At 39.0% G+C, this 27,230-nt stretch overlaps 1 protein-coding gene across 19 annotated transcripts in view; it reads right to left on the bottom strand.

The window, feature by feature from the left end:
* Window positions 1-200: 200 nt before the first annotated feature.
* The window catches only part of RALGAPA1 (Ral GTPase activating protein catalytic alpha subunit 1), a 142,416-nt gene continuing 115,386 nt past the window's right edge, over window positions 201-27,230 (bottom strand). For 7 of the 19 annotated variants that reach the window (XM_029964221.1, XM_029964218.1, XM_029964207.1 and 4 more), the window contains 3 exons: window positions 15,293-15,417; window positions 3,095-3,209; window positions 201-1,581 (listed from right to left, as the gene is read on the bottom strand). In XM_029964221.1, the coding sequence (XP_029820081.1) occupies window positions 1,485-1,581; window positions 3,095-3,209; window positions 15,293-15,417 (337 nt within the window). In that variant the 3' untranslated portion in view covers window positions 201-1,484. The other 12 variants (XM_029964220.1, XM_025896091.2, XM_029964205.1 and 9 more) reach the window with 9 other exon arrangements.

Below are 27,230 nucleotides of genomic sequence, written 5' to 3' on the forward strand. Positions count from 1 at the left end.
TTTACTAGATCTGGGGAAAAGTTTTCAGTCTGGCATTCTTTTGATGCATTGGGAAAGAACTCCTAAGAACTCATATACTTCTTAATACAAATGAAAACTAAGCAGTGTATTGCACTTAATTGCTCCATGTGTACGTAGTACACAATTCTTCCATAAACTGGAGTAAGAATCTAGTCAGTGAGGTGAATGACTAATATGCAAAAGGTGGTAAGAATAATTTTATTGTATTATTAAATAGCATGTCTTCTTTTCAACCATTACAAATTTGTTGATACTACATGAATGACAATACATAATTTCTCTTTTTATTGTTGCCCATATGATATATTTACACATGCAGTTAGTACCGATGCCATGCTACATTTTGTTAACAGCATTTTGTTGTTTACTAGACTCAAAATGTGAGCATTTCACCTTTCGCAGGAAAATACCTCTGGGTGGGTGGAACTCGTGCACTAACCTGCGCTCACTGGGTTGAAATCAACAGCATTTCAGGCCAGGCTCCCGGAGCATGTTCCCTTTTCTTCCCTAGTACCCATCATCGCAGCAATGAATTTCTATTAGGAAAGTGTTTGTTTTTAAATTTTTTTTAATGTAAGAAAAAAGAATATACATCTAGATGGAGCATCCCAATGACAAAGGCTAAAAACCATGAAACTTAATAGCATTTACTATTGATACCACTTGGAAAAGCAAACATTATAAAAATATTTGGAAGCCAGGCATAAATAGAATTTCAGCACAGTGATTTTTTTTTTCTGGCATAGATTATCTGCAGAGTTATGAAATGATACATTGCTTTGTGAAGAAAGAATTGGTGCTATGAGCAAATTATTTCATTTGGACTCTGTAATGCTTGAAAGGCCATTGAACTATTTTATTCTGAACATAAATAATCTGTACACATCCTGTGCATTAACATTGTGACATCTGACAAAGACTTCACATATGCAACGTCAATTTAAAATTGTACATTCATTTTCAAATTGTACATATTTCTTTCTTTGTTACAGAGAAAATTGCAATGGGGCACAATAAATACAGTGTAATCCAGCTGCAGTCTCCAATTCCGTATGTAACTCAAGATCAACCAGAGTTAAAAATGACTACTGTTAAGATACCATAATCATCCACAAAGGTAAAAGGTGCAGAAGACAAACTGCACTGCAATTAAAAAAAGAAAAAAAAAAAAGGAAGGCAGACTGAAGTTTGATAAAAAAACAATGCTAAAATATCAAAGTAAAATTCCAGTGTCACTGTTTAAAATAAACATACAGAAAAGGAGTATGCAGGGCACAGGCGCACACACACGAGAGACATTACTCTTGAGTGAAGGGTATGAGCAGTGAAAAAAACCCCGGCGCTGAGTTGCTGCGGGAAGGGTGGCCAATTGCTGTTCACTAGAAAGCTTCAGGCATCTCGCCACTTAGGATTTGTTGGCTGAGCCAGAGGAGCGGCGCAATTTCATGGACATGCGGCTCTTGCTAGTCCGAGGAGACATTGGAGAGGCTAAGTCTGTTCCATCCACCTGTGCTGTTGCTGCTGCTGGAGTTTCTCCCAGCTGAGTCTCTGGGCAGAAGCCTGAAGAGGACAGCAAGAACCAGATGGGTCAGTGCCGCCTTCCGCACTTGCAGCGTGGGATCTCTTAGCAAGGGGCAGGGAGGAATTTCAGTGCTGCTGTCACTGCCACAGCATCTCCTAGCCCTTTACCAGCTGTGGGTGATGGTACTGCTCATGGAGTTAGCAACTGCCACAAATCCACCCCTAGAGAAAAGATGATGCCAGAAACCTCTGAGCTATGGGACTGCAGAACCCCCTCGCTCTCAGCAATTGAGGCAGCACTGAAGTGGGAGATGTTCTCCCACTAACCAGGAGAACAAACACCTCCAGTTCCCTCACAGGGATGGGGAGTCGTTATTCAAACCAAAACCCAGAAGAATCCAGTCTTTAATGAGAACATGAAGGTTAACAGCTCATTGTGCATGAAGGGAGCTCTAGGAATGCAGCTGAAAAGGTGGAGTGAATTTGGGGCCAACTGGGAGAGCAAAACATCTTCTCCCATCCCAACTTTAGTTGGTGTTTCAAAAGGCAAATTCCTACAGGGCCCACAAGGCAGAAGCTTGAACAGATCGTACTAACTGGAGGCACTATACGTTAATGTTTCTTTGTAAAAGGAACAAGATGAATTTGAGACAACAGTATGTAATTCATTAGCCCAATGCCCAGAGCTATGCTCCAGTGGGCCCTGAGTCCTCACTGCAAGGGGACAAAGCTTTTCCTTACAAACAGCCTGTCTCCAAATCTTCCATAAAGATACAAAAGGAAAAGGAGAAAATGTGAAATCAAAATTACATTCTCCTTTCCATGTTATAGAAAATTAATACTATGAACTCCCATCCATAAAATTAAACTGCATTTTAATTAGCCATTCAGAGAGACTGACAGTGTGATTGAACTCAACTACTTCAGTTGCCACTGAAGGCTTCTGACCTGTGTAAATTACAGACAGAAAGTCCTGCAGGTGTTGATGGGGAAACCCCTGCTGACTTCAGTAAGCCCAAAATCACCTGCTATTTCTTCCACATCATGCTATTATTGCTAATTCTTTAAAAGGAGTGCAAAAATAATTCAAAACTGGTCATGATTTATTTTGAAAGATTCCTCTAAAATCAAGTGAGGTCATCAGGTAAGAAGTCAAGGAGTACATTTAAAACATTGTCATAAACCTCTGGTATTTAGTGACCTGGCTGTCCTTGCCTGGTCCCTCACCTGCCTGCTCCAGAGGGACATCATGGTACTTTCTATCTTCAGACTGACACAAACCATCAGAGTGACAGGGGAAAGCAAGGGCTGTTATTTGTTCCCCAGCTGGTGACAGTAATTCTGTTCATGAACTAGGTACTTCATTGCCAAACAATCTGGAAAAGCATGATAATGTCTGACTCACTGTGCCTTACAGAAAAAGGCAGGCAGGGAAACATGCATTCGCATTTTCTGAAATTCTATCTTGTTCTGATTTTACAAGGAATTAAAGCATTTCAAATGGTGGAAATTAGAGAATAGAAAATAACCGTTGTTGTTTTGCACAGCATACCATTCACAGCTAGCGTGAAAGACCTTCCGTTTCAAGCCTTTGCCCTTTACCTTGATGTGGCCAATGCTTTCTAGTGGAGGTTTTGGAAGGAGAAGAAATATCACAGCATTTCTTTCTTTGTTGAGAATGAAGAAGTGATGAGGAAGGAGGAGTGGAAAGAAGTGAGGAAGGGGGAGGAGAAAAGATAAAAGATAACAGGTGTGAGACATGAGACACGAACCGCAGAGATTGAAGGGTATTAACAGATGAGCACAGAAAACGGAATTTCGAATTTCATTATGCAATTGCTGCTCATGCTACAGGTTAAAGAGAGTGATGAGTTAGTTATGTGCAATGAAGCAACAGCTCTGAAATCCAGCATCATACTTACCAACTAAGCATTACAAGAAAAAAAAGGAAGGGAGAGAGAAAGAAAAGAATTCTATAACATTATCCAGACCCAGTAACCTTATTAATAGCAACTGAGATACATCCTAAACACTGTTTGAAATGCTTGCTTAATATCTGTGAAAACAGTTAAATACTCACACACATACACACAATCGAGAAGAAAAAACAAATGACAACTCGATATATGGCTTCTGCTCCCCAGCTGTTTCACAGTATTGAATATATTAAAATTATAGCCAGTCTCAACATGAGACTCCTGAAATCATGTAAAGAAGAAAAAACAGCTAGTTTTAAGCTAGTTAGTCTGCATCAAAGGGTTAAATCCTAGTGTGGAATTTTATCACAGGGTGGATAAAGAAAACCTTAACCTGCCCCATTATTTCAATTAAGGTATTATTCCAGTCGTAGCTTAAAATTTTGGTTTTAATTCCTGCAGACAGAAGCACAAATTCACATGTAATCACATTTTTTTAAGAAACTTAGAGCTATTGAAGAACAGAAGTCATGTAAAGTGATTTTCACATCTGAACATACCACACCAGAAGAGTGAAGAGTAACAATAATCAACAGACTAATTAGTAACTAAATTTCTCTGAATTTTAGATAAGCACATATATCTATATATACATACATACGCACATACACATGTGGATATTAAATGTGGTATATTAAAATTTTTCAGGTTTTGCTTCCTCTTCATAGTTTTAAAATTTTCAGTATAAAATCTCTGTCCACAATTGTCCTGGTTCTGGCCAGGACAGGGTTAATTTTTGCAGAAAAATGGGGCATGGCTAGGACCCAGAGGTTATTCTATACCACCATGTCATTTTTCTGGGGATGGGGGAAGGGCTGCTTCCAGGTCAGCATAGCGTGTTCACCTCTTTCTTGTACCCTCTGTCATTAGTATTGTTGCTGTTAGTTTGTTTTCTTATCTCATTGCTGTTTCCAGTGAATTGTTCTTATCTCAGCCCATGATCTTTACCTTTTATGTCTCCAATTCTCCTCTCCAGCCCACCACAGGGGAGGGGAAGAGGGAGGAGGAGTGATGGTGCAGTGCATGGTTTGGAGTGGTTTCAGTGGGAACACTAAACTGGAGAATACCATTCCTAAACCATGACAGCCTTATTTGGTGCCTAATGAAGGGTCAGATCTGACCAGGTTGGGAAGAAAACTTGATCTAAGCATTAGTTGTATTAGGTCCAGAGCCACTGGTCACAATGTTGCTTGGTCTGTTCATGTGGGTGCGGTACCTAACCCTGGATATGTTTCTGCATATGCACTATGTGCCCATCACAGTGCTCTTTTTTCAGAGCAGGGAGAGAGACCAGGATTGTTATGTGGATGCACTCTGTGTTTCGAGTTTATGATATCATAATATCAAGGGCAATGAGGGTCATTTCGTATGTGTATTCAGTGTTGCTCTCTTACCCCCACCTTGGGCGGCACCTCTGAGAGTCTATGAGGGGAGATCTCATCACTCTCTACAACTCCCTGAAAGGAGGTTGTAGCCAGGTGGGGTTGGTCTCTTCTCCCAGGCAGCTATCAGTAAGACAAGAGGGCATGGTCTTAAGCTGTGCCAGGGGAGGTTTAGGTTGGATATTAGGAAGGAATTCTTCACAGAGAAGGTAATCAGGCATTGGAATGGGCTGCCCAGGGAAGTGGTGGATTCTTCATCCCTGGAGGTTTTTAAGATGAGAGTGGATGTGGCAGTTGGTGCCATGGTCTAGTAACCACGGTGATAGTGGACCAAGGGTTGGACTTGATGATCTTGGAGGTCCCTTCCAACCCGGCTGATTCTATGATTCTATTAATAATTGTTCCCATTCTGTGGGAAGACAAAGGAAGGATGATTTTCCTCAGCTTTTCACTCCCTTTTTCTCCTTTAGGCTTGTTATAACAGCTTTTGAGAATTTTGAATTCCCTTTGGAGTTAAGGAAAGCATGCTATGTTGCTACGTTTCCTCAATGAAATCTACACCACGTCTTGAATCAATATGGTCAACACCATGTCTAGTGTTAGGACAGTTATGAATTGGAAGGTGGGAGAAAATGGGCCAGTTTTGGGGAAAATTATCAGCTCCAATGATTTGGAAGTTCACCCCTGAACAACTACAGGACCCTATTAAAGTGACAGAATATTTGCAAGGAGAATACTGTGACAACTCCAGAGAGGGGCAACTTATTGCAGTATGTTGGGCCCTGGTTGGCTCAGGGGAAGGAGGAGGAAACCAGATCAACAAGCAGCATGGCCACCCAAACTGCAGCTGAACCAGGGGAACAACCTGTGCCAGTAGTAGTCACTCCCATACAGAAGAAGAAATCCAAGACCAAATCAGTTCACTTAGTGAGGGATGAAGAGGAAGCAGGGCCCTCAGAACAGGGGCAAGAGGCAGGGCCAGAGATAATCAGCTGATCCCCATCCCCAGGTGAGCTGTGAGATATGTGAAAAGATTTCAGCCACCAGTCAGGAGAGTCCCTGGTGACCTGGCTGATGCTGGGATATCACAGCCCATGATACAAAACTAGATGGTAGTGAAGCCAAGCAACTGCAATCCCTGTCCCAGGGCATGGGCAATTGGGAAGAGGACAGAAACTCTCTGCCTCTGGAGGCAACTCCTGTCAAGCATGAGGGAAAGGTATTCTCTCAAGGATGATCTAATGGGGTGTCCAAGCAGGTGGAAGGCCATGAAGAAAAGTATCCAGTACCTGAGAGAACTGGCTGTGCTGGAGGTAATCTACAGGGATTCAATTAATGCGGAGTCCCCTGTAGATCCAGATGAGGTCCAGTGTACACAATCCACGTGGCAGAAGTTTGTATGGAGAACACCATCGTCATGCACCAACTCATTGGCATTGATGTCAATGAAAGGAGAACAAACAGTGCTTCAGGTGACTACCCAACTCTGGCAATATGAAGATCATCTTTTTTCCTCCCTACTGACCTGTGCCTCAGCTGTGGAAAGACTGTCTAAGACTGCAGAGAGGCCCAAAAGATTCAAGCAGGTTAAAAAGGAAAGGTCCCATGCCCCACCAGTATAGACCAGAGTCTCTGCTATTGGGAGCAAGCACCCCCCTGCTCGAGAGAGAGGGGACACACCACGAGCTAACCTGTGGTTTTACCTGTACAATGGAGAGGACACGAGGAAGCAGGATGGAAAATCCACCTTTGCCCCAGCAGCACAGGTACAAGAGTTGAGAGGAAGAACAACCACCACAGGAAATTCTTCAAGGATAAATGCAGCTCCAGTTTCCAGAGGGCAAGTCCTCAGACAGAGTAAGAGGGCTGATGTTACTTCTGATCCTCTTGAAGGGACCGCCAGGTCACACTTACAAATAAGCAACGAGTACTATGACCAGGACTAAAGGGGCCCTGTCTCCAGCCAGGTGGAGGAAAGGGACAATCAGACCTGCTGGAGTGGGTGGATCTGACTGCCTGGCACATCAGACCCACAAGAGTATAAGGCTTCACTTGACACAGGCGCCCAATGAACCCTGATGCCATCAAGATATGTGAGGCAGAATCCATCTCTATTTTTGGGGTGACAGGGGATCCCAAAACCTGACTGTACTGGAAGCTGAAATGAGCCTGACCAGGAACAAATGGCAAACACACCCCATTGTGACTGGCCCAGAGGCCCTGTGCATCCTTGGCATAAATTACCTCAGGAGGGGGTATTTCAAGGACACAAAAGGACGTCACTGGGCTTTGGGGACAGCTGCTGTGGAGAAGAGGCAATTAGACAGCTGAATACCTTGCCTGGTCTCTCAGAGGACCCTCTGCTTTGGGACTGCTCAGGGTTGAAGAACAACAGGCACCAATTGCTACCCCAACAGCACACTGTCGACACCTCCACACCAACCAGGGCTCTGTGACCCCCATCCATGAGATGATTCGTGAACTGGAGAGCCAGGGAATGCTCAGCAAAACTCACTCACCCTTTTGTAGTCCTACATGGCCAGTGCATTAGTCCAATGGAGAGTGGAGACTGAGTGTAGATTATTGTGGCCTGAACAACATCGCACCTCAACTGAGTGATGCTGTGCCGGACACGCTGGAACTTCAGTAGGAACTGGAGTCCAAGGCAGCAAAGTGGTGCCACCACTGACATTGCTAATGCATTCTTCTCCACTCCTTTAGCAGCAGAGGGCAGGCCAGTTTGCTTTCACCTGGAGGGGCGTCCAGCACACCTGGAACCGACTGCCCCACGGGTGTAAACACAGCCCCACTGTTTACCATGGACTGATCCAGACTGCACTGGAAAAGGGTGAGGCTCCAGAACACTTACAGTACACTGATGACATCACTGTGTGGGGCAACACAGCAGAGGAAGTTTTTGAGACAGGGGAGAAGATAATTCATATCCACCTGAAGGCTGGTTTTGCCATAAAGCAAAGTCAAGGGACTTGCCCAGGAAATTCAGTTTTTAGGAGTAAAATGACAAGATGGTTGTCAGATTCCAATGGATGTGGTCAACAAAAGAGCAGCTATGTCCCCACCAACCAGGAAGAAGGAAACACAGGCTTTTCTAGGTGCTGTGAGTTTTTGGAGGATGCATATTCCAGATTACAGTCAGATTGTAAGCCTTCTTTATCTTATGACATGGAGGAAGAACAATTTTAAGTGGGGTCCTGAACAACAACAGCCTTTTGAACATTAAAAAGAAGCTTGTTCATGCAGTAGCCCTTGGGCCAGTCAGGACAGGAATGTGAAACGCGAAGAATGTTCTCTACATTGCAAGCCAGGGAGAATGGTCCTTCCTGGAGTCTCTGGCAAAAAGTACCCAGGGAGACTCAAGGATGAACTCTGGGATTCTGGAGTTGGGGATACAAAGGATCCAAGGCCTGTTACACTCCAACTGAAAAAGAGATCCTGGCAGCTTATGAAGGGGTTCAAGATGCTTCAGAAGTGATTGGTGGTGAAGCACAGCTCCTCCTGGCACCCTGACTGCCAGTGCTGGGCTGGATGTTCAGTGGGAAAGTCCCTTCCACACATCATGCCACTGATGCTATGTAGAGTAAGTGGATTGCACTGATCACACAGTGAGCTCGAATAGGAAACCCTGGTCTCCTAGGGATCTTGGAAGTCATCGTGAACTGGCCCGACTATCATCATCATCAGAGAAGAAGAAGGTGACACATGCTGAGGAAGCCCCACAGTATAATCAGCTACCAGAAAATGAAAAGCAATGTGGTCTCTTTACTGATGGTTCCTGCAGTATTGTAGGGATACATGGAAAGCTGCCGTATGGAGTCCTATGTGGCGAGCAGCAGACGCTATTGAGGGACAAGCTGGATCAAGTCATGTTGCTGGGGGATTTGATTTTTGGGTGAGAACAGTCTGTAATGTTGAATTGTATAACATTGGTTGCTGAATGACACTGCCACTGTATGTCATAACTACCATGGACAAATGAGCATGGACTGCTCCGGATACACCAGTCTGATGCAGTTTGCAACCAGCCAACAGTACACCAGCTCCTCTGCCCTGGAAGACCTCTAGGACAGATAGAACCCACAGTCTAAGTGAACTCAAGAGACATCTTGGAGGGATGGCCATTGACTATGGAAATGATACTCATGCTTGTGTACAGATACTCATGCATCTATATATATATATATGTATACATTTGGAAGGTGTAGGATTTGGGCATGACACAGATGCTATAGAATAAGGGGTGGATAATGTCCTGGTTCTGGCCATGACAGAGTTAATTTCTGCAGAAAAATGGGGCATGGTTAGGATCCAGAGGTTATTCGATACCACTTCATGTCATTTTCTGGGGATGGGGGAAGGGCTGCTTCTGGGTCAGCTAATGTGGTGGAGGGAGCGGTCGGGTATTGTCGGGGGGTTTCCATGTGAATTGTTTGTCTCTTTCTTGTACCTCTATAACTAATATTGTTGCTATTACTGTTTGTTTTCTTATCTCATTGCTGTTTCCAGTAAATTGTTCTTATCTCAGCCTGTGATCTTTACCTTTTATGCCTCCAATTCTCCTCTCCAGCCCGCCACAGGGGAGGGGAAGAGGGAAGAGGAGTGATGGTGCAGCATGTGGTTTGGAATGGTTTCAGTGGGAACACTAAATTGGAGAATACCATTCCTAAACCACAACAACAATGAAATATTTAGTTATCCAAAATATAAAACCAGGGTTAAATATGAAGGCTTTATTGGCAATTGATGTGAATCCAGAAAGTTCTATAAAATAAACAAAATAGATGTGTTTGGATTTTTAAGAGGTTGAGAAATGTCAGAAAGTGATCCATATTTTTCTCCTCTTAGGCTTGACAAGTGACAAATATCATAGCCTGATGTGCTATGATATTTTGGGGCCATAATGTAAAGCTGCTTTAATTGCTTCTGAACAAGGAGGTCGTCAACAAAGTTGAAATGCGACATTTTCACACTCCATTTGAAAAATTTTAGGATCTTCTAATAATAGTACATTGGTTTTTTTTGCTCAGAAATTAACTATTTAAATCTAAAATGGAATATTAGCTCCACACAGACTGAGAAGTAAGGTGAGCTGGAGGAACCTGGAGGTATCATAACATACGCATTGCCATAACTCATCTTGCCCATCAGTTCTGACTTTCAAAGGTGAAAAACTCACTGAGCAGAAGCCTGACAGGATGCTAATGTTAAGACAGGGTAAGACTACTCTCAGTGCTTCTGGCTTTATCACACCTCATTGTCTGGATCAACCCTGTCTTGAGTGCTGTCTCAGAATGACCACAGAAGAAAATATAACTTTTACATGTTGGTAGACTCTGATGTCTTTTAAGATACTTCAGCATATCCCACCTGACCTTCAGGGAAGAGGGCAATCATTTTTGTACAGCTTGTGCCCTGTGCCACTCTTACAAATTCCACTACAAATTTGGCCAAGTTGTCTGTCATGCTCAGCAGAGCCTTGATAGTGTCAAATTAATTAAGCCTCTCAGAAATTTTGTGAAATGAGGAAAGGAAGTGAGAAGCAGATGTAGAGAGAAAAACTGCAAAGGCAGCTGCACAGAAAGGCAAAGAGGTGAGGAAAAGATGGTCTAAAGACCTGGGAGACCAGAACTGGTAGAAGAGAAAGAACTAAGAGGCAGACATGAGAAAGAACACAGCAAAAAAAGATTAAATTTGTGGCAAAACAGCAGCCAAATCCATGTCTGGTGAAGAATGCTCTTCAGAACCTGGCTGGAACTATGCATGTTAGGTAAGCCTATTCCTCTCTGTCAACTAACATCTGTGAAACCCACTGGCAAAATTCCCAGTCTTTCCACTAGTGAAGATTCAGGCAGAGCTCACCATTACTACCTGTTATTGTCCTATCTCAGTCTGCAGGAGGTGGTGGTGGCTCTAGAGGCTGCGGTTTTGCTTATGTATCATGTGGTTGTTAATCAGTGTTACAGGATTTCTATTTTGCTTTAGGCTTTAAAACAAAAATTGAAGGAATTACACAAGCAAATATCACAGGAAAATAAAGTCAAAACCTCAAAAATTAGCATCCCCTTGTACGATGTTTTTTAACTGGACAACCATACTCTTTTTTTCAGTGGACCCATTTCATTAAATGTAGAAAGTTGATCTGTTTGGGTTTCTAGCAGTCCACACTGAATTTACTGCCTCAAAGTGCCTCAATGTACCTTCACTCAAGTGGTTGATTTAAGGACAAGAGTTCAGAAATGCATAACGTTTCAGCTTCAGCTGTTCCAATATGACATTCCATTTGGAAAATGTCAGTAAGTTTTGAGGTTTTGCTCTGATTTGGAATGAAAAAAAGTCTTCCTGAGTTTGGACTAGAGAAGGGATAATGAGAATTTCTTCCAGTCCTTCCAGACACAGAGTCCTCACTTCTGTATTTCAGCTTTACTTCCAATCACACAAACACCATCATTCTCATCTATGAAGGGGCGGTACAGGGCCAAAAAGGGCACCAGTTCCAAGTTTCACAACAAGCAAGCAGCAAAAGAAATTTAGATGTGAGCTGTTAAATTTGATTTTTTCTTGTGCAAGGCTGAAGCATCATTACCTCTACATTCCACTGCTTCCCTGCCTGTATGATGGCATCCCCACTTAGTTTGGGAGTGGGGCAGCAGAATTGTTCTGAACGCAGGCTTGAGAATACAGGAGTGATTGTTGGGAGCAAAAAGTCTGGTGCTTTTGTCACAAGGAAAATTCTATGACTTATGTAGAGAGGTTCCTTCTCTATAAAGTTTACTGTAATGAGGTACTAGTTTAAGTAGGAAGAAAGGGAACAAAAGAAGATAGAGAAAAAACAAACTCAAGATGTGAGTACATTTTAAAGCTCAGAATCTTAGCATCATGAGGTCAATGTGTCCTTCAATATAATTGAGCTTACCATCGACAGTTCCCTCAACCTATTCTGGTGTCACAGAGATCTGGTTCACTCAATAGCTGCATAGGATGAGTCACTCTATTTAGCAGAGTATTTGCAATTACACTATTTAACAGAGACAGCATAACGTAAAAAACACAGAGGCAACTGAATTACATTCTGTGCTTAAGTACAGGTAAAACTCAATTTTTTGAAAATGTACACATCCACTACACTAGTCAGGTTCCTAAACATGGGAAGGTGGACTTGTCAGATATTTTGACAGGGCAAACTAAGCTTCTAGATAAAACAGCAGCTGCCACAATCACATTGTATTGAAGAGCACCCATGGTAAAAAAGAAAACAGCTTTTGTGAAGGGCTGAGCCTTTGATAAAATATGTTGAGGAAATACAGCTTGTTACTGAATGGAATTTTCTCTATTTGCTCTGATTATCATAGTTCAAATGAAAAAAAATGGCACGCTGTAACTGGTCAATGGTATCACAACAACAACAACAAAATGACAATACTTGGTGATGGGCTGTAGAAGCCTGTAGTTTCTACAGATCTTTCTTAGATGACAAAAATGTATAGAATATTTTATAAAATTAAACATATTCAGCAGCTGTAAACTTGGAGATCATGATACAATTAAAGAATCAAGTCTATAATATCTAAAATGTGGATTTTTTTTCTAGCCTCTTCTGTTCAATTATTTTCATTAAAAGAACTCTCAGACATAAATGAAATATTTTGTATTTAAAAATGTGATGTATTTTTAGAATCTGTTCAGAAATTTTGAGATGACATGGACAGACAGCCATGTTGGGCAGACAGCCTGCAAGGTTTTGTCTGAGTCATCCTGGGGGTGACGAATGCATGAGGATTCCTAGGCAGGACTCCAGCACCACTCCTATGTTCAATCCTGGCATAGTTCAGTGCTCTGTACATCTTTCAAGAAATCCACCTGTTGCAGGGGCCCTGAAAACTTGGGGATATCTATTTTTTTAATAGTATACCCAGTGGACTTGTGGGACTTAAGTCCATCAGAGATTTGGGTCATCTGTAGCAGCCTTGGTCACAGGTCTGCCTTCACTAGAACTGGAAACCAGTGATTTCTAGGCTAACCCCAAACCCTGGGGTAACCTTTTTGGCAGGTAACTGCAGTGTCATTTTATACCAGACTCAGGCTCTACAATTTGTGCCCTCCAGAGTCAGCTTGGAGGTAGATGGTGTGGTGCTATTCCAGGCACTCTGTCCTAGAGCTGAGCATAAGAATTCCAGGATCCTCAGATGGAACAAGGATCAGGCTGCAAGCGGGACTGCCAGAGCATCCCCAGTTTCCCTGGGCTGAAACAAAAGCTCAGAGTCAGGCAGATCTGGGAACATGTTCTTTGACTCTGAGTCACACTGTGCTGCAAGTCCATTCTAGGAAGCTGCTGGCTGCTCCTGACGCTGATGTCTTGGCCATTTGCACTGCACAATGCAAGGTTCAGGAGAACGTGGCCCTCAGGACAGGACATCGTGTTTTGCGGTATGTAGACACACACACACATATGCAGATGTGAAATACATCACAAGCTCCTATTAATGAGATTCCTACAGAAAATTATTAAGTTTGATAGAAAGGTTAAGTTAAAAATCAAGTTTCTAAAAAATCATAACCTCACTTCAGATCATGTTAGAGAATAGAAAGTATGACTAGGACAAATTTTAAAAGAATATAGGAATTGCCACTGTAGAGCAGAGTACTCTGATGCACCAAACTAGCACAGAAAAGCAGGCTTGCTTCACTCTGAAAGAAAGAACTAGAGGAAGAGGGTGGAAGGACTTGGCCTGGAATGAGGTTTCTGAAAATAAATGGGCAGAACTGCTATAAGTGCACTAGAATATGGAATATAGACTAGCCATACAAAAGTGTCTGGTGTTGAATACTTACTAGGTCCATCAGGCAGGAAATGCGGCAAGGATTGGTATCCCTGGTTATTGTTTTAATGTTTCTGGTTACAGATTTTTCCCATTCAAATGTTTTCATACATTAAATTATGTTATTCTTTTTTATACTGGTTTAATTAGTTTTATATTACTTTTAATTTTGTTTCTCTTTGGTCTCAACTATTTCCACTACCATAACTATACCACTTATTATACTTTGAAACTGCACCTCATTTCTAGTTATTGTTTATATTTTCAAGTAAAGGAGTGTCAACATTTTAATATCTCAGTCATTCTTTCTGTAGTCCTATCACAATTCTTGTATAATTTAGAATTAATTTCTGCATATATTTTTGTGATTGAGAAACAAATTTTCAGGTAGCAACTTGCCAAATTATTGTTACAAAATTTATTTCATTTAGATTTACAGCTTTTTCATGGAAGCATTTTGATTATCATTAAATAAGGTTTTTCTGAGCCAGAATTTCAAGTGTTACACATTCTTCTTCTCCTTCTCTCCTAGGTTATCACTGGAGAATGTCTTACAACATCAATGAGAGACAGTACAGGGTACAAAACACACCACTGCCATCCAGTACTACTTGTGCATGCTAAGAAACAAAGGTCAACACAATAAAGTGTTACTCATTCAACAACTGTCTCTATCATTAGTTACCTTAATCCCAGAACCAGTGTTAGTGCTTCATGCAGACCTGAGGTTAGTAAAAGACTAAAACTTTTAGAAGATGTAGTGGTCATTTCTCAATCAGTGTAAATTGTTTTTTTTAGTGTGAACAAGGGCAACAAGGAAAGTTTGCATACAATTTGGTTACAAGCTTAGTGCTCTAGTAAAAGTAAGAGGAACAAAGGGGTTTTTGGACACTTTGTCTTACCTTCAGATAAACAGAACTGATATTTAATGATCTAAAAAGAGGGGAAATAAAATAATGAAATAATCATAAGGAGTTCAAGAAATGTCATAACAGGAAGGCCTTGAGTTATTAATTTTCTTTTACTGATTTTCTCATTAGTAACTGAAAATGCAGTATCCTCTTATAAAACAGGTATTGCACTGGAAAGTAAAAATTACCTTAAAACCAACTTTGCAACTAATAACCTGGGTACAAAATTAATGTTTGCAAGGCTCTGATTTCCAGTTTAAAATTTTACATTCTAAACAGGTAGCGAGCCTTAGAACTTTCTTATGAGGAAGGTGTACTTAAAGGATATTTCTGCCTGAACTAGCCTGGATGAAAGAGCACCAATGCTTCCATGAAGACTTCAGACAGGGGAATGTGGTAAAATTTTCTGTAAAAATACAGGGTCTGACTGCTATATTAAAGCAGCTTGCCAAATCTTAACGCCAGGCATTGGCTCATGATGCCAGAAAACAGAATAAAGGCAACTTTGCCCACGTTCTCAAGTATGTATCATCTCTCCAATTAATGGTAACCCTCAATGATGTGCAAAGGTCTGAGTTTTCAGTCTTTATAAGTAAGGATACTGCATTTCAAGTAAGACTCTATAAAAACTGTTCTTAACTTCTTACCCGTCTCTGAGGGCAAATGGTGATAAGGTGCTGGACAGAAAACCTGAGCAGCAAAATCTTCAAAAGTTGTAGGCTCTAGATGATGTTGAACAATTGTTTGCAGGTATCGTGCTCTCTCCTCATAACTGGTTTAGTCAAGAATTAAGGATCAATTTATATCATATACTGTAACTGCTAAATATCAGTGCCCAGTAATTCAGAATTCTTGGTTCTGTTAAATACATATCATGTATTTCAGTAAGTGTACACATTTTTAATTCTTAACATAACTGTGGTATTATCTGATGCACTGACATAATATTAAGTGTAATAATAAACACGATTAATGTAAAACCACATGGTTCAACTGTATTTTTTTCATGTCTGATGCAAAACTTCCTGAAATTGTTTTCAAACAACAGCAACTTAAATACTCTCTTTCAAGTAACCAATTTGCCTATATTCTGGTCCCAATTAAATGTAAAAATTTTTCCATTTTTAAGAGATAATCTTAGCATTAGCAAAAAAAATGATTTTGCACTTTCCCATAATGAACTGCTTCCATAATCCCTAAACACACACACAGAGTTAAGATAAATACACAGTGAAATTTCAGGGAGAAACACCTTGTCAATTATGCCATTAAAACAAGCAAGAATATTTGTAAAGAATCCACAGGACCCTTAAATATTGGTTAACAGCGTGTTGGCAGGGCACTGACAGGAAAAATACTGTACTTCTTCCTTTTCCCTGTGTTCTCCCCCTCTAATATTATTGAAAAGAGACCAGTATCTTGAAGTGTTGTTTTTGAAGAACCCTCTCCAGGCTTCTTGTTCCAGCAGGCCCGATTTGATGTTAGCACAGAGAGAGCGAGAAAAAGAGAGAATATTTCTGCTGTTCATGAAAGCAACTATGGAAATGGCTGTCAAAATGTAGAGCAGCAGGCAGCAACATACAATTATCAAGAAAAACTACCACGCTGACTTCATGTTGTATAGTTGCTGAACTGAGAAATCAGTTAACCTTTTCTCGCACAACTTTCAAGTCCTCCAGCTGGACTCAGTATGTTGAATGAAAGACACTCATTCAATTCAAATTTTCCCTGACACTTACAGTTATGCTCACTTTTTTTTCCCTTCATATTTTATTTGTAGATAGTGAGGTAATTTTCTCCTTACATGGTTCTGTTTTCCTAAAAAATTCCCAAACAAATCAGCATGCTGTGGAGGAATGCACTCAGAATACGTTTCTTGAAAGTCCTGGGTTCTGATTTCAGGTCTGCTGCACTTTTCAAGGGGATCAGGGACAGTGAGGAAACTACCATTCTGACCTGTGAAATGGAGATAATATTCATCTTGCACCCATTTTTTAGAAATTCAAACATAAAAACTGCACTACATGTGATAAGCATTTTTAATTACAAGTGCTAATATTTCAAATAAATAATGATACCAATTTCAGTTATGGTAAGCAATAAAATTCCCCAAACCAAATTAAAGTTCTAAACAATAATCTTCATATTAGGTTACAAAACTAAACTTCAACAACTACAGAACTTTTCCTACTCAAATTTTTTGCTGTTTTTTTCTGTACAATATTTACTGCAGATTTTACAGTCTATCTAAATATGAAAAAATTATAGAGAATATGCTATCTGGAAACAAAAAATAAAATTACTTCTATCATATTTCCTTAATCATAACTTGGTTACATAGTGAAACTGGGAAACAGTTTTCCCTCCAAAATCCGTGTTCCAAATTCTTTCTAAATCCAGCTGAACCACAGCAGAAGTCTCAGTTTGGAGAAGCGATAACAGAAGCATCGGGACAAGAGAAAATATAAAAATCTCTCATTGTAATGGTTCTAAAGATGGGGGATAAACACAGTATTGAGCCTTAACAGAGGAGACTAATATAGCACAGTTTTTAAGAGGCTATGTATAAGTAGTAGAGGATGAAACTGATGGTTGAAGTCTAAATAATACTACGTATCTCACAACTTGTTGAAAAGCACTTTTTTTCATTGGGGGAGATTCACAGCTGCTGAATTTTCTGCAGTTAATAGAGTCCTTTGATTCACAGCAGTGCCCCTTGCACAAAAAATACTGGCCTTTGTGTATTACCAGAAACTAATTTTCTATTTGGCTGAAAAGAGAAAAATGGGGTTATTGCTTCTCCCTCCTACAGAGCTTTTCATTATGCCTGATGCACTCAACTTCTAAGCTCTTCTGAGAAAAAAAAATAACCGAAGAGGCAAGAGGTAGAAAAATGAGCTTGTTAGCACATTAGAAGTGAAGTATCTTGGTGGGCCCTAGAAATTCCCAGTGGTGTGTTAACTTATCACTCTATGCATGCTGGCACTGATAGTCTCCCAATTGATCACTCTCTTTTTGCACCAAAGGTGCTGCCAGGAAGCAAAGGCTGAAGGCCCACAGGAGAACAGGCTGCTATCAAAACAAGCTGTTTTTAAAAGTCTGCTTGAATGGGTAAAATGTTTCATGAAAAAGTAGGGTAGAGACACCTACCTGCTTTTAAAATGGTCTACTTTCAGAGGTCTCTAAAGGAAACCTTTTAGTTTATCCTATTATATCCAAAGCTTATACACAAATAAGGTAAAATGAAGGAAAGTTTCTGCTTTGAACGTGACAAGGACATTCTCATTCTCCAGTCTTGGTACCTATCTCCTAACCAAATAAAGAAGTCTCAGCATAGATGCTAACTGAGGATAATGATGTTTTTGTTACACAGTGAAGAGGATATGCTTTTATCAGTTCTAGAAGCCTAATTCAAATGCATACTTAGCACACCCAGAGAAAACTAATCCAACTATCTGGGTTGCTGCTCATCACAACATTTCACAAAAACATCTGCAGCTTGTTAAAAACATAACCCTGCTTAAAACCAAAACAAAAATCTGAGGCAAAAACCAAGTCCAAAGCTTGCTCTATTCTGCAATAAGAAATTACACACTCTCCTCAGAAGACTCTTTTTCTATGTTATCGACTGCATAGATGAGATTGGAATACTTTTATCTTGTAGTCACTTGTATTGAAAACATTCTATGATTTTAAAACTCCAGTTTTACATGGTTTTGTGGCTGAAATAATCTGGTTCTGTGCTGTATTTGAATGCAACTGTCTGCAAGTGACCATAAACCCATGGTAGCTAATGTCTACATTACTTCTAATAGGCTAGACATTTATTTCTTTAAAACACTGTTCTCTAGGAAAGACTTATTAGCACTTACAGATTGAGTGGCACACACAAACTCAGTGGCTAGTAATAACAGGGCAATGCAAGCTGTACTCTTACTTCAAGTGGATGTTGCCATTGGCATCAGCAATTAAGATGGAATGGGAATGATGCACAGACAAACACAGAGAGTGACAAAACACATAAACAACAGTGTTGTGAGCTTCTTCCTTCTGAAGAAAAAAAGAGAATGGACAAGAAAGATATATATTAATTATACAAGCACTTGTCCAAATCTGTCAACTAAAAACATGCAGATGCATAATCTGCAAAAAACATAACAAAGAAATCCAATTACTTCATTATACTTTTTCAGAAGAAACTGTTCAGAAAAATAGAATCAGTACCAGAAAAAATCAGGCATCATATCTCTATAGGTCACTCAGGTTGTAGTCACTCCAGTTAAAATTTCAGTTGCATTACAATCCATTTTACTTATTCTCTAAGTCTGCAATTATTTCTATTAATAATTATCTTAAAAGATCTATTATATGAAAATACTGCACTTTCCGTTATTAGACCTGTTGATTTGTACTTGGGAACAAGCACTGAAAGCCTGGCTGTCAGATCACCTACTTACACTTAATCTGCCTGAAAAACAACATCTCATGTCTACATCTAATAGCTCCCCATCTCTGCTGATTGTATCACTTCCAAGCTTTAGATTCCTATGGCAGACCACATCTACATCTTGCAGACTCTTTATGCATAATCTAAGCTAGAACTTTTTCTAGCCATCTACCTGAACAAATTACTTAGGCTCTTACCTCACATCTCAGATACTGCCATATCCTTTTCTCTGCCCTCAGTAAATGCATTTTTAATCCTCCTTATATCTACTCGGAGCATTGCAGAGTCCACTTTCTGAACATACTACTTAGATGGTGTATTCTTTTCAGATATCATCACCAGTCCCTACCACAAATGCAGGCTACTTATTTGAACCTTATAGTCCATACCTATTTCATAATTTTACCAAAATCACTCACCTCTTGTCAGTTAATGCAGTCACTCTCACTCATCTTGACATTTTTGGACAGGCACTTTGATACTTTCTTCTATGTGGTTCCTTATGCCTAGCACCAGGTCTCCATAAGTGTCCACAAAACAATCCCTGCCTCAAATTCTCTCCTTGGCTATGATGTTTATCAAAACAGAAACAAGGAAAACACCCCAGAAGACTTAAGAGTCCATTCTGTGTAGGTTACACAACTATTTGTGCTGTCTACTATTGTTTCGCATTTCCCTGAATTTTGTATCTGCCTTCATTTGTGGTCTTCAGTTTTATACTTGGCTTTTTTACTTCTGCCTTGTGCTGTACTCCATTTCAGTATATTGAGACTGGGGTCTATGCTAAGAATATGTATGTGCAACAATAATACGAGCAAAACAGCTTTCCTCCTTGCATCTTCATCCACCATCACAATCCCTTTCCTTTATATACAAAACAATCTCCTCACATTTCCATTTTTTTTTTTTTTTATTCCATGGCTTTGTTATCCTTCAATTTGGTACAGAAACCTGTTTGCTACATTTCTGCAAATCCCTATTTGTTTAGTTTGTATTTTTACTTTCCTGTAATTTTAACCAATCTCTACAAAATCCCATACTTCCCATCGTTCAGCCTCTTCATCTGTTTCCATATTTCAAGACCTTCTGTTGAACTAATCTCCTCATAGTCATAGTATTTTTCCATTCTTCTTCACACTTCTCCGTTTTACAGCTGAATAAAACGCATTACAATGAATCTATCTAGTATTTTGCAGTTAAAGAGTGGATGCATGATTATTGTTACAGTCATCCAGGTAATACTAATCCTAAAATGAAAGTAACCTGAGGTTGAAAAGAATGAAGAAAAAAGTTTAAACATGGAATAAAATTTCCAGGACTTTATTTAAGGATATAGGACTTCACAGCTATGTAATCTATTACCAGAACACCTAAGTGCTAGATTCACAAATGTCCTGCTCCAAACACCATTTGATAACAAACACTTCCTGAGCAGGGACTGGAATCCAGGGACTCTCCTCTTCCAGGAAAGTACCATAACCATTAGGCTACACAGATAAGCATGTACTTTCCCTGTGATTGAGAAGAGGTCTTACTTCATGAAACGAAGAACAACTTCAGCAGTGAATTCAGTGTGCCTGATTACAAAATGTCCTCAGAATCAATGGTCAGAACAGTTTTGTAAGGAGCAGGAGATATGGTCTCAAAATTGGAAGCAGTTCTCTCATTTCCTGGCTGACTGATATAACAAGGCTGTTACCTCCTGTTGTGTTTGTGTGGGCTCTAATCCAGTGAGTATACCTGCAGAACTCAGCATTGCTGCACTGCAGGTCACAAGAACAAAGAAATACCTACCTACTCATTGGGTAGACAAAGGCATGAACTGGGCATTTGGCTGTTTGGGATATAGCAAGCACTTAGGCAGCTCTAGTGTGTGCTGAAGTGGGCAGATCTTTATATATGACTTCAAGATGATGCCTGGAGGATTTCAAATGCATCCGGATCACTATAGTTCAGCAAACATCCCTAGAACGATGAAGATCCAACTTGTAAGCTCAGCAATGCTGCAGGTAGTCCTACACTCCTACTGGGCTGGCTGAGTCCAGTAAACTGATGACTTTTCTTGTTTTCAGAAAAATTTAAAAAATCAGAATTAAAAAAAAAAAAAGGACTTCCTTTGTGAAAGGGAGTACAAATGTGGGCTCTTCACTCATCTTTTTCATCATCGTGTCCCTCATTCAGAAAAACTGAACAACAGTTGAAATGAAACTCTTATGAAGGTTTTATTCATAAATCTTCCCTCCTGATATTTTCGTAATTGTATATATGTGCATACACGTGTAGTACATCATGATATAACTGTATATTGGTATGCACTACCTGAGATGCTTTCTTTCCAGTGGCAAGAAAAAAAAGACAAGGTTTTAATGATTGTCTTGAAATACTTCTTACAAAAAAGCCAGAACATGCATTTCTAAATAGCAAGATGGACTTTTTCAGGTTAAATTACAAACTACTCTCAGAACTACATGTACAGCTGTATCCGTGGCAGTTCCAACTCCTAGCAAAATCATCTAAGAAGTCAATATATATTGATATGATTGTGGAGAGTATGACTTTATCAGTCATGCATTTGGAAAATAATTTAAGACAAGCAGAAACCAAAATGCTGCTCCATCTTTAACTGGAAAATGAAAATTCTACACTCAGAGATACTTTCTTGTAGGAGGTTTTTCTAATTGCATAGATACACAATTTATATAAAAGAGATTATCAATATTTTAAGAAAAGTTACATAAGATGGAACTGTCTTGTTTACTATATTTGCCCCCTGAGCAAATTCAGAAACACACGTCCATCTTTTATAGAAAAAAGCTCCAAATCTGTAGTGTTGTCAACATACAACAATGTTCCTAGGATATTAGAGATCAAAGGAAACAAAGAAACAATGAAGCATAGTGAATGGCATATTTTGGCAGATTTTAAGTATTTTACTTTCTAGCCTGAAAAGGTGTGCAAATCCCACAGAATTAATTGGTACAGTTTGAGGTATTTAGAATGATGAAAGCATCAATTTTATTGGGCACATTTTTCCTAGTAAATTTCAATTCCTGACATCAAAGTGTGAAAGGAGTATTGCCTCCCCTATAAAGATAATAAATATGGGTTAGGATCAAGGTTTTAAGAAGCTGAAAGGAAAAGTTAGCCACAGCAGAATGTGACTTCTACAGGAAGACTGGACAAAACTCACACATAACAGAAATGGAAGTTTTTTCTTGGAAATCTCACTCTGAAAGAAGAGATTGTGCATTGGTTGTCAAACTAACTGAACTCATACTGAGTCACAGCAATTTGTACTCTTTGTTGTCTCTTAGAGTTAAGCATGTAAGTTGGGCTGCTATTGATCCAGTGTTGGAAGCCCTGCGTTTTGTATCTGGGTGGGTGATCAGCATCAACTGGCCACATCGAGAGGAATAGTTAAAGTTCTCTTATATTCTGAAAAGTGACTCTGTAGAAGTGGCATCATGGTGTTCCCTATTTATTGCATTTCAGCAATTTCCACATCTAGTTTGCACGGCATACAAATAAAGAGGGTTTTTTTTCTTCCAGCTGTATCTTCTGTTTACTCAAGTCACCTTGATATCTCAAAGTCAGTATGGGTTCTTTAGTGTTTCTTTAATACTGCCAATATTGAAAATAGCAAATAAATATTTAGCTAGGTACATCTGTTTACACAGCTATGCTGTAAATGAAAGCAACTTCTGCATATACAATTGGAACACAGTCACAACACTGAGAATTCAGTTCATTCTCCTCATACCTGATGCAAGTTATTTAGGTGAAAGAGAAGAAAAAACATTATTATGCTTGACACTACTAAAGAGGTGAAAGAATAAAAAAAATATAGTCTTCTAAGGTGATTTTTTTCCTACTGAACCATATATTCAATATAGCTCTTTTGCAAAATGTAACAATATATTTTCTTACCATAAAAATAGAACATAAACCTCAGAGAAATCAAAGTTATATTTAAAAAAATAAACTTTCACGTTGCATTTGGTGAAAACATTTTAAAACTGCACAAGGGGTTTTATTAGTTGTCTAAAATCATTAATTTTAAGAAGTAATGTATATATAACAATCTACTAACTAATGTAGCTCACTAAAAAAATGAGAATGTATATGAAAAACAAGTAAACAGACCAAGACAGAATTTAAGAAAATCTAAAAGGTAGTATCTAACATATTTCATCAAATTCTTTTTCAACTCAACTTGTAACTGCAAAAGGGCTTTCTGAGGCAATTTCTGAGGTGTATTTCTTCATGAGGAAAATAAGAGAATATATAATAGAGAAATCCATACAAACTAATCCCATCACTTCAGATCTTGCAATTTGTTTCCAATACATCACTAAACCATTCTTTAAATGAATATAATGAAAATTACTTTTAATTTTTTTCACTACTAAAAAGTTCAATAAATCTATGATAAATTGTTTTTAGGTAAATTATAACAACACATACTTTTGCCATTTAGAGGGTTTTTTTAAGATTACTAATCATACAATTAAAGGAGATTACTTACATTATATCTAGTCTATAGTTAAATGGTTAAAAGTCCTTCAAGCTAAGAGTAGGCTAGACAAAGTTGCAGCCACTGAGTGTTTCCAAGTCAATGCTATTGTTTTCTGCCTAGTTTACTAACACATTACATACTGAAAGGCATCGACTTTATCTGACTTTCTGTAAGAATCTTCATTTTTACAGTGTGGGTGCTTTCAAAATTCCTAAATTATTGTAAGAAATTCTAATTGATGCTTACATTTTCACTGGAAACCCAAATATATTTAACATTTTGCAACACTGTCCTTCCAGGAAAATCCTTGATATATTGTTTGCTTTTATGTTGTTCCATCAGATCTTACAGCTAGCTAAATTCATCAGTGGTTTATAACATCTTCTAGGAAGAAAAAGCTGTGATTCATCAGTGCAGACAAAGCTGGGCTTTAATCCATTCCTATAACCATATTGCCAAGTCTATATTGTTTACATTGCGTCTCAATTAAGAGACAGGCAGGACACCTGGTACTTCTTTATCTAAGTCCCACGGGCTGCCAGATGACTCAAAATCCATAACAGGTGCTAAGGCAGTGTGAGTGCAGCACCATTAACACAAGCTGGAATTGGATAAAATTTGGACTATGCTTAACCACTTAAAACACTCAATTATGAAATGAAAAATGTAACCACTCTGCACCAAGCTCCTTTACAAAAGGCACTTATAAAGATATGTAGAATTTAAGTGCAAGTGTAATGAACTTTACCTAAATTTTAATTTCAGTACAAATATTGTTCAGAATATAATCTATATAAAAACAGTTATATAAAAAAGTTGTGTTTTTAAAGATAAGCATATAAAAATAAACACTGAATTGAATTAATTCTAACTCTGTTCTTCTTAGGCAGCAAAAAAGATAAAAATGATGCTCAGACTTCTAGCAATTTCAAAGTTAAGGGAAAAAAATCTGAATTAACACTACTTATCAAATTCTTCAACTCTGTACAACCAGAAGTTTTTATTTTAAGGACTTTGGCAAATAAGAGCATCTTACGGAAGGACTTAAAAAACAAGGTTCAACTGAAAACCTGTATGTTAAAAGATAATCCTTTGCACTGAAAAATCCCACTGCAGATCTCTTTTCAGCACTTTTTCATCTAAGGTGACTAAACTAAATATTAAGCTTGGACTCTGACAGAACATGCTGCATGGGAGGAAAAAATGAGTATCAAAAATTTTACAGTGGACAATTACTTAAGAACTATCTGTATCTAAATGTGCAGTAATCCAATTAAGTTTCTATTTAATATTGTAATTATCAAGAACACAATATAGTGATTTTATTAGCAGAGTAAGCAGCTACAAAGTATAGTAAACTGTCATTCAAGACAGTGTCAGAGTATCTATGATAAGCAGCATATTGGCTTAAACTAATGCACTATATGCCTCTAGGGAATGACAGGCTCAGAGACTGGGTTTTAACATCAGAATCTATCCATTAATCTTGACTTAAATATAATCTACTCTGCAGTAAGAGGAAGAATGGGCATTCAATGAATTATCTGTTTGAAATATAGCAGAAGCATATTAACACAAACATATAGTAGAAAGGATCAGTTTCAGTACCATTCATTGAGCATTTGTAGGTTCTACAAACTCTGAACTGCATTTTAGCATGAAATTAAAAGGTCAGATCAAGTAACTGGCAGTGGAAAGACAAATACCTGAACATTATAACAGATTACTCATTAACTTTGGCTGGCTAGCTAGAAGACTAATGACAGTATTTACAAATACTCCACTTGTCCACGTTTTAGTAACAGGCTATGGAGGTGAAAACAAAACAGTGAAGGAAACAGTGCTGAAGCCCATATGCAGGCAGAATTCCTACTCCAGCTTCCAGGGAGGATTTATCTTACTAATATATCCAAGATGGGAATCGATGATTCTATGAGGTATGTTGTGCTAATTGTTTTGAAGCCCATTACAGCTGCCACTGCTTCAGGCTCTCTCTGGAGCGATGCTCCTGCCATCAGACAGAAGAGCTTGCCAGCAGCAGCGGGTTTGCAGGAGGCAGCAGGGGAGGTGCAGGGCCAACGGGCCAAGGGACTGAAGTTTATTAATGCTGTTGTACCAAATGTGCCCTTGAGAGATGTTAAGGTGCGGGCTGAAGTGATGACTGCAACAAATGTGGAATAGCAGAGGCCAGAGGGGAACTGCAACCCTACAAACTAACTCTTGATGTTAGGAGTGGGATTTATCCCCCCTCTGACACTTGGTATTACATCAGTTTTAACTCAAATAATTAGGGTTGATGGAGGTAAAGAATACAGAAGCAAAAATGTCTCTCTGCTCTCTAGTATTAGCATGAATGCTTAAGCCCACTGTTTTCATACATTCAAATATTTAAATTTCTACCTTAAATACTTTTTCTGCATATATAGGCATCTTCATTGATGAGAAAAACAGTGAATACCTTTCATGAAGAAATCACTACAAACTGTAAAACTACAAAAATAAAAATTATATTAATATTAAATATTGTCCAGTTAAAACACTGCAGATATAGATATATATTCATTTGCAATTCCACACTACTAGTAACAAAGAAAACATCTTTCATGAGAAATTGTTATTAATTTTAATCTGTGTACTTTAATAAACTTTACAACTACCTTTTTTTCTTTTATACTTAAAGAGAATGTTTTCTCTTTATCCTGGGTTGCTGCAGTACCAGTACAAGATAATCTACTTACAAGCCTCTTTGGAGGGCAGTAAACTCGATTTTAAAAACAATTTTTGAAAATCAAAGTCAGGTTTCTATTTAAAAGAAGAAAGCAAATATTAATTTTCAGTTATTTCCCTCTTTCTTTATTTTGAACAGCAATTAGCAAAGCAGCCCCTTTGCCCTCCTCCCTAGTGCTGTCAAGCTGTTGCAAGCAGTCTGCAGCACTACAATGGTACTATTGTGAACACAGCCTGGGCTTCCTTCCCACAGAGAGTTAAGTGGGCAGTTCCTGCTGCCCGTGATTGGTGTCCAGTGAAACAATACTTAAGAGCCAGGTTTTATCAGTTCCATGCCAAAGAAGTGAAGCCAGCGAACCCAAGCCTTCATATCATGCTGAACCATATGCCAACCCTGCTGGCCCCTAAGGTTTATCACTAAGAATCAGGATCCATCATGTCCCCTGTGAAATTTCACTTCACATACCTTCTGTGAAATGCATGGCTTTGCTGAAAACTGACCTTTTTCCCCAACTGACAAGAACAGATGGATGGTAACTATGGTTTGGCAAGCAGAAATTAAAAGATTTTCTAATAGCCTGCATTCTTCTATGTTTGGGAGGAGAAGTATTCAGAAGGAAAAAGATCTATTTGTGACTCACGATCTATTCAGGTGCAGTTAATCAGCAATTAAACTATTTTCTCAATGTCTAGAAAGTATATTGAGATTAATTTGACTGGCCAGGCTATGATTAGGACTCATCCTTCGGACTGCCATATGGTAATTCCAATTACTGTAATACTAACTTTTAATCCTTGCTTTATGTTAGTTTAGTCCATTTTTCTACTAACTATGTGGCACATAGAGAATAAACTATAACTTTTTTGTAACAATTTTGACCTGTCTAAATTAATA

The sequence above is a fragment of the Manacus vitellinus genome, unplaced genomic scaffold (assembly GCF_001715985.3).
Source record: "Manacus vitellinus isolate BGI_N305 unplaced genomic scaffold, ASM171598v3 scaffold_6_pilon, whole genome shotgun sequence".
Classification (NCBI taxonomy): domain Eukaryota; kingdom Metazoa; phylum Chordata; class Aves; order Passeriformes; family Pipridae; genus Manacus; species Manacus vitellinus.